Here is a 13,687-nt window from a genome sequence, read left to right on the forward strand (position 1 = left end):
ATTTATCGAGAAACAAAATAGATCAATTGTTGAATTAGTCTACGTTGCAAAAAGTAATCTATATTTATGGGCTATGATTATGCAGCAACTACAGATGTTTATATTAAAAATCGAACAGTTACCAAAATATTAAAAAGGTCAATGCCGTATGAAAAATGGTATGATGGTGAAATATCATCAAAGAAGCAAGTGATAGATTTAAAAAAATTTTTTTTGATGATAAATTAAAATAGCAAAGAAAACAATATCGATTATTCGATTTTGTTACAAAGAAATATTACATTTGTAGAAATTTTATTTTCAATAAAAAATCTAATAACACAGAAATAATTACGTTTAATAAGATTGATAATGAGGTAGATAAAATAAATGAACAGGTGAATAATGAAGTCAATAAGAATGAATTGATATATAATGAATATAATATTGAAGAAAACAAAAAATCCTTGACAAAAAATCCTTGAAATATAATGAATATAATATTGAAGAAAACAAAAAATCCTTGACAATCGATTCGAAATCTTTATCTGCTTCATAAAAGATGTTCGGTATTAGCATTCTGAAATAGTTGAAACATTTCTTTGTTGCTTGCGAATCAACAATCAACAAATAGTCCACGAAACGTTAGAAGCAGAAGATTCAGATAAACGGATAGAAGCAATCAATAAAGAACTTGAATCTTTTGAAGAAAATAAAACATAAGTTTTAATTCCAAGACTAAACAATATTAATTATTTCAAATCATTGGATTTTCAAAAAAAAAAAAAAATTATAAAATAGATGAAACAATTTGTAAATACAAAATTAGACTCATCGTTAAAAATTATGCACAAAAGAATGATATTGATTACTGATTTAAAAACTGATTTTCTCCAATCATAAAATATGATACTATTAGATTAGTATTATCCGTCATTATTGTAATGAATGAAGAAATAGAAATGACAATTCGATATGAGGATTGCATTTCTGTATGGTAATTTAAAAATAATTTAAAAGAAACTATTTATATGAAATAACTAATTGATTTCGAGGTAGATGATCGTGTTTATTTATTAAGAAAAAGTTTGTATGAACTAAAATAAGCATCAAAACATAGATAATGGAAAAATAAATGAATTTATATATGAGTACAGTTTATTACAATCTAAAATTAACGCCTATATATATTATTTGGTTTCAGAAACTTTAATTATGCATGTAGTATTATATTTTGATAATGGTATAATTTGTTGTAATAATCGTTTAAAAATGAATGATTTACTTTTAAATTTCAGTAAAATACTCAAAATAAAATATTCTAAGGCTAAATATTTTGTCAGAATACAAATAGAAAGAAATAGAGAATTCTAAAAATGTTTCAAAAGACTTATGCGGAAAAAATATTAAATAAATTTAATCATAGATTGTTTTTCGATTGCAGTATCTATAGATTCTGCAATGTTAACTTCAATAAAATTGCTGATATAAGAAGTAATATGATTTGTATGAATTCTTGTAGAGTAATTGTTTTCAAAATTTGCCATTATTATGATAATGCAATTGCCATTATTATTTATTTTTACTTGCGAAAAAATATAAAATAAAAAGAATAAAAAAAAATAGATAATTGATTAGCCAACCTACTTATAAAAGCATTATCGAAGCAAAAATTTCAGAATTTGGTATCTCAGAATAGTATTAAAGAGATATAAATATGATTTATCCGATATGAATGTATAATTTTACAAAGATATTCATAGAGAGAAAGTTGCGTTTATGTGTATAAGGATGATGTTTATGAATTTGGTGTGACTAAATGCGATTGTTATTTCGATTCTATTTTATCTTTTCCTTCTTTTTAGATCATTGCGTTGTGCGATGCGACATATCATGTGAGCTTAGTGTAAAACAAAAGCATCGACTGACCCACATAATCTATATAATAACAGATTATTCTTATTTCTTTTATTAAATATATTCTTTTTTATTGTATGTTTTTTATTATTAATCAAATCATTCTATAATTTATTCCCTAATAAATCAAAAGTATACCTCACGAATATATTAATATTTTATATATCAATATAAATATGACATAATGGAAAAAATGATATATATTATATAAATATATTTTAGAATCTCTGAATAAATTATTATATTTAAAATATTATTAATCAAATATTAATTTATATTTTATTTTTATATAAGATTAATTTTAACTGTTTCATATGATGCATATATAGTATTAGAACTTTTTTATTGATTAAATTATGTTAATTATCAGATAAGTCATTTTAAATTAATTAAAAATTTTATAAATAAATTATACTTATATTTAATGTTCAGATTTTAATAAAATATTTTTCATATTATGTTTTTAAAAAATAATCTAAATAATCTAAAAAATATAATTAATATAAACTTTTAAATATACATATAATAAATTATATAAATAACTTTTATAAATTTTTAAAGTTAAATATTTTGATAAAAAAGAAGAAATTTTATATTTAAAAAATCTTTGTTATCATATTCTTAAGAATAATTTTGAAACTATATTATAACATAAAAAAACCTATTTTTAAGTTAACAGACAATGTTGTGTATCATTACGTTAGTTTCATAATGTCATATTACTAGTAATATTAATATTATAAATAATATTCTAATAGTAGAATTTTATTTGTTTAATATTTTACTCTTCTTAATAATATTATTAAATAATTATTAAGAAAATATTTAGAAAAGAATGATTATAAGATAATTTTTTTATCTATTTTAAAATTTCCAGAATTATTTATATTCAAAATTGTTCTTTTATTTGGATAATTGAAATAATACAAGAACAAAATATTAAAATAATTAATTATAACATATTAATTAACAAAATTTAATCAATTCAAATAAAATTTAAAATAAACAAAATAAATTATTATTTTAAAAAAACTTTTAATCAAAGCAAAAATCTATAATACACATCATAGTATAAGAAAAGTTTATTATAACTATGTTAAAATAAAATATTTTATCTAGAATTACCTTGCATCCAATTTCGTCACGTCTATCAGGACAATCGAAATCACCATCACATCTCCATTGAGATGTTATACAATAATTATCTGAACAGGCGAATTCCGATGGACTACAGGTAACTGGTTTGCAATCTTTTTCGTCGCTGCCATCGCCACAATCATCATCACTGTCACATACCCACGTTTTCTGAATGCAGTGCTTGTTTGCGCAAGTAAATTCATCAGATCGACAGGTATCATCTAGAGAAAAGATGTTTTATGAGAATATAAAATAAACATGATATAATAAAAACAATCACTTATATTCAACGATCATTTATATTTTTTAATATGAAAGTTAAATTTAAATATAAAATCTTAATAGAAATCTTATAGAAATTTAAATAGAAATCGAAAGAAGCATTTTAGTTTCATTAGTTTAAATATTATCTTTGAATCAAATTCTTTAGATAAAATATCTAATGTTGAATTAACTATCTTTTGATTGTAATGAAATTGCCTTTGAAATTATTAATTTAATAATATTTGTAATTTATATTATCTCAATGAATTTTCTATGTTCTTTGTTATTAAGAAAAATAACAATTCAATTATTAAATTAATTATTATTGTTAAAATGCTTCACTTGAAAGAACTTTGGATAATCACTTTAATAAAAATATTTATATATTTTAATATTAAAATATAATATTGCTACTAATAAAATGTATGTACTATACTTTATGTTTTTATTTATATAATATATATATAATATATATAATATAATATAAATAAATATTTATGTTATTATTTCCTATATTTGTTTCATTTTTGACAAAGTTATAATTACAATATTTTTTTATTTTATTAAATCCTTCATATTCTTTCTTTATTTTATATTCTTTCTTTTATGATTATATTTTTTAAATCACAAACTAACTTAAAATAATGATTAACTAATTAACTTAAAATTTAGGAATATTATTATAAATACAAGCATGTACAAGCACATACAGTATACATATATTATAAATATTTAAATAATTTTTAAGTTTTAAATAATTTAAGAATTATTGTGCATATTTAAAGAATTTACTCTATCTAATAAAAAAATTCGATATCCTATTATTTTTAATAAAATAAAATTTAATTACACGCTAATTGAAATCATTTAAAATGTTTTATTTTAAAACATTTTAAACATTTTAAACATTTTTTTTTTTTAATAAATTTTAAAGAAATTTTTTTTCTTATGAAGTAAAAAGTATAATTATATGCAAATAAATTTTTTTCTTATTTGTCAGAAGAATTTTAGCACGGAAAGAATTTAATTTTATAAAAAAGTTTAATGTAAGACAGAAATATTTATATTTTTGCAATTCGCTAAGATTTCATGGTTTAAAATAAAATAAAATATTACATTTTTCAATTTAATAAAATAGTTCGAGTTTTTTATAATTTTATCTTTATTTCTGTAAAAATATAACTTATTTAAGATTCAATGATTTGTAAGAAATTCAATGTAAATTATTAATATGCTTCTTTCGTTTATTCTTATATATGACATTCAATTACACTATAGAGTCTTATTAAAAGTTTTAGATCATCTAATATCATTAATATATTATACAATTATATAATTTCTATAAATAATTTTAAATAATATATTATTAATAATTTTTTAAACTATATTTTAATAAATAAAAAATATTTTTACATTTATTATTAAAAATATAAATATATCTTTAATTTTTATTTTCAAGATTTTTTTTATTGTAATTTCTTATCATTAGAATAAATAGTAATATTAAAATAAATCTTTATACATAAATTTTAAATTTTAATATATATGAAATTATTTAAATAAAAAAATTATTAAATAAACCAAAAAAAAAGATATAATCCAATTTTAAAATATTGAAAACAAAATAGAAAAAATAGTATATTCATTAAAAATTTATTCAACACTATTATTAAATGATCATGATACATAAATATATAGATGTTTTTTAAAAAATGACATTAAAATTGAAATATCACATATCATAATATCTTCCTTATTTATAGAAACGAAAAATGGTTATTTGATGAATGATCTAAAACTTTTGCATTCATTGTCATTGTCATCATAGATATTTTCTAACATTTTCTAAAGAATTCTAATAATAAAGAAAAAAATTATTTAATATTTAAACATTATATAATATTTAAAAAAACACATTACTATTTAAAAATACAAAAATATATACAATATTTTTATTTGAACATTCATAAGACAAATATTAAAACAAAAATTCAGAATGACATACATAAACATTGATTTTTCGTTCGATTATTCAATTTAATTTTTTTTTCTTTTTTTTTTTTTTTTTTTATTACTGTCATATTTCATATAGACTAAATTATGGAAGTGTATTTACATTTTCGAAAAAATATAATAGAAGAAATAAATTTCTTAGCATCGTGTTATTATTCTCTTGATCGACGAGCAAGCAAATATTATTACTTGTTTGTTCATTACTTATAAATTAAAGACTCAAATTGTAAGTACGTGACTTTTAGTATGCAATTATTTCGATGGACGAACGAAAAATCGACTGTTTCAATACTCACATAATATTAATCATTCCCATTGAAATTAAAAAACTGTGAAATTATCTACAACAATAAGTATGATTATTTAAATAAAAATTTTCATCATTTTCAACTCTTTATGGTTTTTGGTATGAAATTTTTTGTTTCTAAAAATAATTTTTGAAAATAATTTTTATAATTCAAATTTTATTATTTATTTTAAATTTTTTACTATTGCACTTTATTATTCCATTTAATATTTAGTGAACAGTGTTCGATATTTTACTTAAATAGTATATAATTAATAAGATAGTTTCAAATACTATTCATATTTTGAATATTTTTATGTTCTTATAATCGATAATATATTTAAGTTGATTCCTTTTAAAAAATTTTATTCAATTAAATTATAACGCAAACAAATATTTTTTACATAATAATCTTTCATTAAAGCAAATTAGATATTTGATTTTTTATTGTTTTTTTTTATTAAAAATTAAAAATAATTTCAAATATTTAATTTAATAAAGAATAACATGATGTAAGAGAAGTAAGAGAATTTTTAAATATCCCAAAATTATTAAAGATCTGTTGAGGGCAAGAAAAATAATTTATGATTCGACATGAATGATATGGTTTATTTAAGAAAAAATTAAGAAGGATTAAAATTGAAAATGAAATAAAATTTCGAATAGAATGTCATATCTAAAATATCAATATACATATATATCAATATTTAGATATGTATATATATGTAGAATCTTGAAAGATTAATTTTTTTTATGATTATATATTTTACATTATGTTACATATATTATAAAATTTTTTAATTTCAAAATCAATATTTTTTTCAAATATTGAAAATATTGAAAAAATTTATTCTTGTATTACTTTACAATTTTTTAAATTTCTCCTATCATTGATAATTAATTATGCATGTAGTAATTATTTTAATAATTAAATAATTATTATTTAATTAAATAATTATTTTGACACAAAGAGTTGATGATAATATTTTTCATTTTTATTGAAAAAAATGAAAAAAAAGAAAGAGAAATAACAGATACAATATGAACATGTTAATAAAAAATATGAAAAATTATAATGAAGATAAAATTAATGACATAGTTCGACGAAAAATTTTGAAAATATATTGTAGTTTGTACAATATAGCTACGAAGATTTAGTTATTTAAATTTTTCCAGAAAAACGAGATGCTTTTCGGAAAGGAAAAAAAGTTTTAATAATAAATTTGTTTCGGTATGATTTAATGTTACTCTACGATAAAGGAAATTATTTATTTGCATAATTTGCTTTCGCAATAATATTTTGAGTTTCATCGACAAATCTTTTGAGATCTCTCAAATAATAGAAAAAAAGAATAAAATATAATATATATAAAATTATGGTATTTATAAAATATTATTTTATTTAAATTACTATTATAATAATTAATTATAATTATATATATAATATATATATATAATACAAATTATTATTATAATAGTAATTTAATTATAATTATTAATTACAATTATTATAATTAATTCATTTTTTTCTTTTTTCGTATAATCTTTATCTTTCTTTTTTAATTTAACATTTTGTTATGAAAATATTTTATGAAAAAAATTTGTTAAACTATACAATTTTTTTATGATATAAAACTATTTATTAAATTTCCTTTATGATTTTTATTTATATGTAAAAAGACTGATTTTCATTAACAAAGAAATTAATAATATCTTTAATAATATCTTTAATAATATCTTTTGTACTACTTTATTTACTATAGTATTTTTAAAATAAAGAAATAAAAAAAAATGTTGGAATGTAATTGAAAAATTAAAAAGGAAATAGCATTATTTAAGATTCAGCATGTTAAGGGAGATTAATTTGAAAAGAATGATTCTCATAATGATAATAATTACATTTAGAATAAAAGACAGCGAAGATGCCACAATATCTGATTTACATTGTGAAATTAACATGCGACAATTATTAATTAGAAAAAAGCATACAACGTGCAACGATTACCAAGCATATGGAATTCCGTATTAATCATTAAAATACAAAAGTTAAATAGCAATAATAATCTCAATTATTGCTTCTCTTTTCATGCAATTATTATAATTAATTCATTTTTTTCTTTTTTCGTATAATCTTTATCTTTCTTCATGTACTTTAGTGATTTTAATTTTTTTTTTTAATTTTTCTTTGATTCAATATTTACAAATTTATTATTCTCAAAAAATTTATAATAATTAGAAAATATTAATTTCTTTAAAAAGAATTTTTAAAGATATATATATATATATATATGTTTTATAAAGCATATCTTGATTGCTTATTTATAAAAAATCAAATATATAAATCCAAATATTCATCATAAATTGTGTATACTGTGTATAATAATTTCATCAATTGTAAACTTTTCGTTATTTCTCTATCTCTATAAATAGAGATCACTTTTTCAAATATTAATTTATTCTAAATATAGAAATATTTAAAATTTTAATAAATGAAGATATAGAATAGAAAAATTATGTAATAATAAATTATTAAGTATGAAAAAATTAAATACATCTATCTTATGAAATAATAGACAAAATTTATATAAAAATAATAACTTGATAAATAAATTATATTATATTATATCATTGTATTATATTATAGATATTTAATAAATTAAGTTATATAATTAAAATCAATTATAAATTATTGGTTATTTATTATCTAAATTTAATATTTATTTATTTATAATATTTATAGTACTTATCTATAATATACGATTTATTAAAAAAATAATTTTTCTAAACTTTTTTCTATTACTGTATATTTTATTTAATTTTTCATTTTATATGTAAGCATATTTTACAATAAAATATTAAGAATATGAATATTTACTAACATAAATCTAATAGAATTTATTTTTTCAAGCAAAAAATAACAAAATAAAAAAAATAGAACAAAAATAGAATAAAAATTTTCTAATTTGACAAAAATTGTACAGAATAAAAAAAGAAGGGAAGCATGCTCATCATGAAGTCTGTCATATATATTTTAACTCTTGACTGAATAAAATATATGTTATTATATATATAATATATATGTTATTATTATATATAAATTGTGATCAATTTGATCCTGATGAAACAAGTTTGCAAAGTATGCATTTTAATTGAAATATATAATATTTACATTAATATCATTTTAATTTATTAAAAAAATTTCGAAAATAGTTAAACGATTAATTTAGCTTTTTCTTACATACATTACATACTTTGTAATTTAATACATAAAATGAATTTAGCACATCAAATTTAATATTACAAATCAAAAATAAAATATCAAAGCGAAGAATTTCATTCAAGTCAAATATATTATATGTTATATGTTAAAAATATATTAGGTTGTTTTAATTCGTTTTAGTTATAATCTATCAATCATGAGTTAAAGAAATTAACACATTGATTGCCAATTTTATTTACTTAGTTTAAGATCATTTTACAATAAATAATATACTTTAGAATCATTTATTTCCGATCTTGTACTTCATTCATAAAATATAGGCTAATATAGTTGATAATACGATATAATATGAAATTATATTATCCATAATAGATTTAATTATTAGATAAATAAAATATTTAGCAATAATTGTTTGATTATTGATTGATAGTTGTTAAATTAAAATATTAGATTATAAAACATTTTCTATGATTAAATAGCAATATTTGATATTTTTAATTTTTATAATTACTGATAAATATTTAGTGATATTTAATATTCATTAGTAAACTTCGAATTATTTATAAGTTTTGTTAAAAAATATTTATATTATTATATATATTATTATTATTATATTATATTATTATAATATTTAATAAGATTATTTTTAATAAATTTAATTATAACTTTTAAAAAAATATTATATAATCTTTAAAATACTTTAAAATGTTTTAAATTACAAAGATAAAATATTTCATATTGAATTTTATTTTAAATTTCAAATTAAAAATAAAAGTATGTGTGTATATGCGCGCATGCGCGTTTTATTATACTGTATTTATTTCTTTGTATGATCCTGAAAATATTTCATTCAACAATAGAATAGAATTCAAAGTATAAATATATATAGAAAAATAATAATAATAATGGAAATAATAATATTAGCAATTTAAATCTATTATCTATAGATATTATCTATAGATAAATATATTATCTATATTTTATTATAAACATATGAAATACTTTTGAAATGTTTTTGATATATTATATAGTTAATATATATTAGAAAATAATAAATTTATATTTTTTGCCATAAAAAAATTTTAAATTTTAATATCTATAATTGAATCGGAAATATAATTAATAATTTGAATTAATCTTAATTTAAGAATACTTCATTTCAATTTTATGTATTTTTTTATATTTTACATAATGAACATTATGTAAAATGATATTTATTTTTCGTAACCAAAACAATTCAAGTTGCAGAGATTTAAATAGAAATATATGTGAATTAGTTATATTTTCAAATAATAAAAAAAAATTGTTTCTTTTATTTTTTTCTCCATCTTTCTACTTAATTAATCATCAAAATATCATAATTTTATGGATTATTATAAATTCATTTACATATATCTAATCTTTATTATTGACATTCTTCATTATATATACTTATTTATGCAATTTTTTATTTAATAATAATTAATATTTTCATTTTTAAATGATATTTATAAAATAAGAATTAATTATTATTTTATCATTTCATCATTATCATTTTATTTCTATTAAGATTTAAAAATTTTTAGTGAAAGATTTTTTTTAAAATTTAAAAAGAAAAATGATAATATAAAAATAAAAATGATGATATAATATAATATAAAAAAAAAATGAAATTTAAAATAATAATTCAAACAACAAATTGGCAATCAATGTGTAAAGAGAAAAAATGTTATATGCATAAAAAATGAATAAGCATAAGTAAAATAATCCCCGTGCAGAATCTTACTACACTCAGCCTCGTCTGAACCGTCCGAACAGTCTTGATGGCCGTCGCACATCCATGCGAGTGCCACACACTCGCCATTCCCAGAGTGACACGTGAACTGATCCGCCGTGCAATTCTTCATCCCTATAAGATGACAATCGATTGGATCTCGTTTTTTCATTTTGTAACAAAGTGCCAACCATACCAATCATGGTTATAGATCCCATGTTGCTTTCTGTTGTACGTATGCAACTCGTTTGACGAGCTTTATTTTTGTCAAATGTATGCACATTCTCAAGAATTGTCTCAAGAACCTACAAATTGCATCCCTGAGATCAACTACATATTAAATACATAGAAAAAAATTTTTTACACAATTTAAATACGTTTTAGTATTTTATACATCATTTATGAAATAAAATCACATTTTGAAAAATTTTACCTTCATTCTTTAATCTGATGATGCATAACTAAAACATGTTGTTGAACATAAATTTAAGTTTCATTATTTTATGTTGATAATTAGTATTTCGATAGTCAATATTTTATTGTTAAGACTATTTTATTTTCATATTATTAGGTTTCATGTTATAAGGTATTTAGTATATAATAGTATTAAAAATACTAAAAAAAATATTGTATGTACAAAATATTTTTCACAAAATATTAAAAAAATATTTCGTAAAACATTAAAAACATACAGAAAAATAAAAAATATTAAATACAAGATTTACAAATCTGTTTGTTTAATCAATTTAATTTATTTATTTAAAGAAATATTAAAAAAATAAAAAGGAGGAATATAATATACGAAATAATGAATAAATAATAATTATTAATAACAAGAATAAAAAATAAAATATTTCTGAAACAATGAGTTGATATATATTGAAACGAACAATTTTTTAAAAAACAAATTTAATTAAATAATATATATATTATTATAATATTATATAAATAAAAAAATTATAAATTAAAAAAATAAAATTTTGTTATAAATTGTGAATAAATTATTTTATGATATCTTTAATTTATCCGTAGATTCCTTTATTAAAATTTACATTCCTTTTTTATATCTATCTTTCTTTTATATCTATATTTACAAATTATTTTTTATCAAAATTTGAACTTATAAGTTTCACATTCTTCTTATGTTAATTTAATTATCTTAATATATATATAACTCAGCCTTACTTTTTTTTTTTGCTACTACTACTCATATAATAACATTCGATATTTTGTTCAAATGCTTATAATTTTATTGAATATTATTTATGATCATATATATTTCTATTAAATTAAATTACATTAAATTATATTAAATTACAATTCAAAAATAATATATATGTATATATAATATATATGTTTATACTAAAATTAAAGAAAACTTAACTAGGATAAAGTAAAATAATTTTAATTTGAAAACATATAAAAATTTTATCTTTTTTATCTATTTAAGTATCTACATATTATATTAATTTAACATAACATTTTTTGAATATTATATATGTATTTTTATTTTTTTTAAATATTAATCAACGATTCTTTACTGTAGATCAGCGAAATATTAACACCAAATAAAATGAAAACACCTCTAAAAATTAGAATGGAAACATTTCATCATTTTATTAAGCTTATATCAAATAATTTAAGAAAAACATACGATTAGTAGTAAAAAAAAATATATGGTTAAGAAAGTAAAAAATTTACAAATTCTATGAAACTTATAAAACTTAGAAAATTTCGAAATACGGAATTCAAAATTGATATTTATTTTTTCTAACAATTTATTTTCTTTCAATATCCTAATCACGATTTTGCTTTAATAAAAAAAAAAAAATTCAATAATTTGAAGGATGCAATTTGCGATTTCAAAACCGAGTTCCAAGATTCTCTTTCCTTTTTTTCTTCTAACGTGAATAATTCTTCCTTATCGAATGTGTTCCGTAGTTTTTTCTTTTTTTCATTCTTTTTCTCTTTAGTTCCTTGTTGATTCCAACAATCAACCTTAGAACTTATCGATAACTTACTGCCACAATTTTTCTCGTCCATCCCATCTGTGCAGTCGCGATGAAAATCACAGAGCCAATTTTTCGGTATGCAGTCCCCTGTGCTGCACTCGAACTCCGTTTCACTGCATGATTCCGATCCTTTCGATAGCAATCGCTTTATCATTTTTCATTCGACAACAATTCGAGACATGCCACGCACGAATAAACCAAATAAACTAAAGTTCGCAAAAGATTTATCAGTGACACAAATTTATTATATTAGTATATCGCGATATTAAACTGGGATTCGAATAATCCTGTTTCTCATATTGTGAGTTTTTAGGAAAAATATCGTTTTTTCATAATTTTTCTTTTTATTTTCATTCTTTCTTTTTTTAAAGGAAGACTACTTTTGTGTCTTTTTCTATCTTTTTTATTTTTTTTATTTTTTTTTCTTTGAGATTTATGAAATTTTTGTTTAACTAATTTTTATGTAATATGTGATGATATTTGTAGCACACTTTGGCAATTCAAATAACATGAAAAAAGAAATATATAAAAATATCAATATTATATTTTTCATTAATATGATTTCAGATAATATCAGATTATATAAAAACCTTATAGTATATAAACGATGCATGAAATATCTTTCCAATAATGTTTTTGTAATAAAATTTTTTCACTATTAAATATTAATATATATTTTGTATGAAATATTAGTTCTCTTTTTTTGATATATATTGTTGATATATATATATATATATATATATATATATATATATATATATATATATTCATTTTATGATATATTTTTTTCAATTTTTAAACATAAAATTATTTAAAATATCTAAGATTGTTTGAAAAGTATTTTATTTTTTCAATTTTTTAAAAATTTATTAATTATTCTGTTATCAATGAAAAAAACAAAATAAAATAAAAATAAACTATATATAAATATGATTTATTTATTTATTATATTATTTATTTTATTTTGGAAATTATAAAAATATTATAAAAAATAAAATGCGTGACACATTTCTTAAAATAAGAAAAATCAATGAATTTTCTAAGAATATTTAAAGATATATATATATATATATATATATAGAGAGAGAGAGAGAGAGAGAGAGAGA

At 18.2% G+C, this 13,687-nt stretch overlaps 1 protein-coding gene across 4 annotated transcripts in view; it reads right to left on the reverse strand.

Moving 5' to 3' along the window:
- Nucleotides 1-13,687, reverse strand: part of LOC122720284 (low-density lipoprotein receptor-like) — an 89,863-nt gene that overhangs the window by 13,647 nt on the left and 62,529 nt on the right. For 2 of the 4 annotated variants that reach the window (XR_006347740.1, XM_043946882.1), the window contains exons 5-6: nucleotides 10,582-10,704; nucleotides 3,022-3,254 (exon numbers count right to left, since the gene is read on the reverse strand). Coding sequence is in view for 3 of the 4 variants with exons in the window: in XM_043946882.1 (XP_043802817.1) it covers nucleotides 3,022-3,254; nucleotides 10,582-10,704 (356 nt within the window). In the remaining variant the exon portion in view is untranslated. The remainder of the gene's footprint in view (nucleotides 1-3,021; nucleotides 3,255-10,581; nucleotides 10,705-13,687) is intronic. The other 2 variants (XM_043946884.1, XM_043946883.1) reach the window with 1 other exon arrangement.

Source organism: Apis laboriosa, unplaced genomic scaffold, assembly GCF_014066325.1.
Source record: "Apis laboriosa isolate Shangri-la unplaced genomic scaffold, ASM1406632v1 scaffold122_cov146, whole genome shotgun sequence".
NCBI lineage: Eukaryota > Metazoa > Arthropoda > Insecta > Hymenoptera > Apidae > Apis > Apis laboriosa.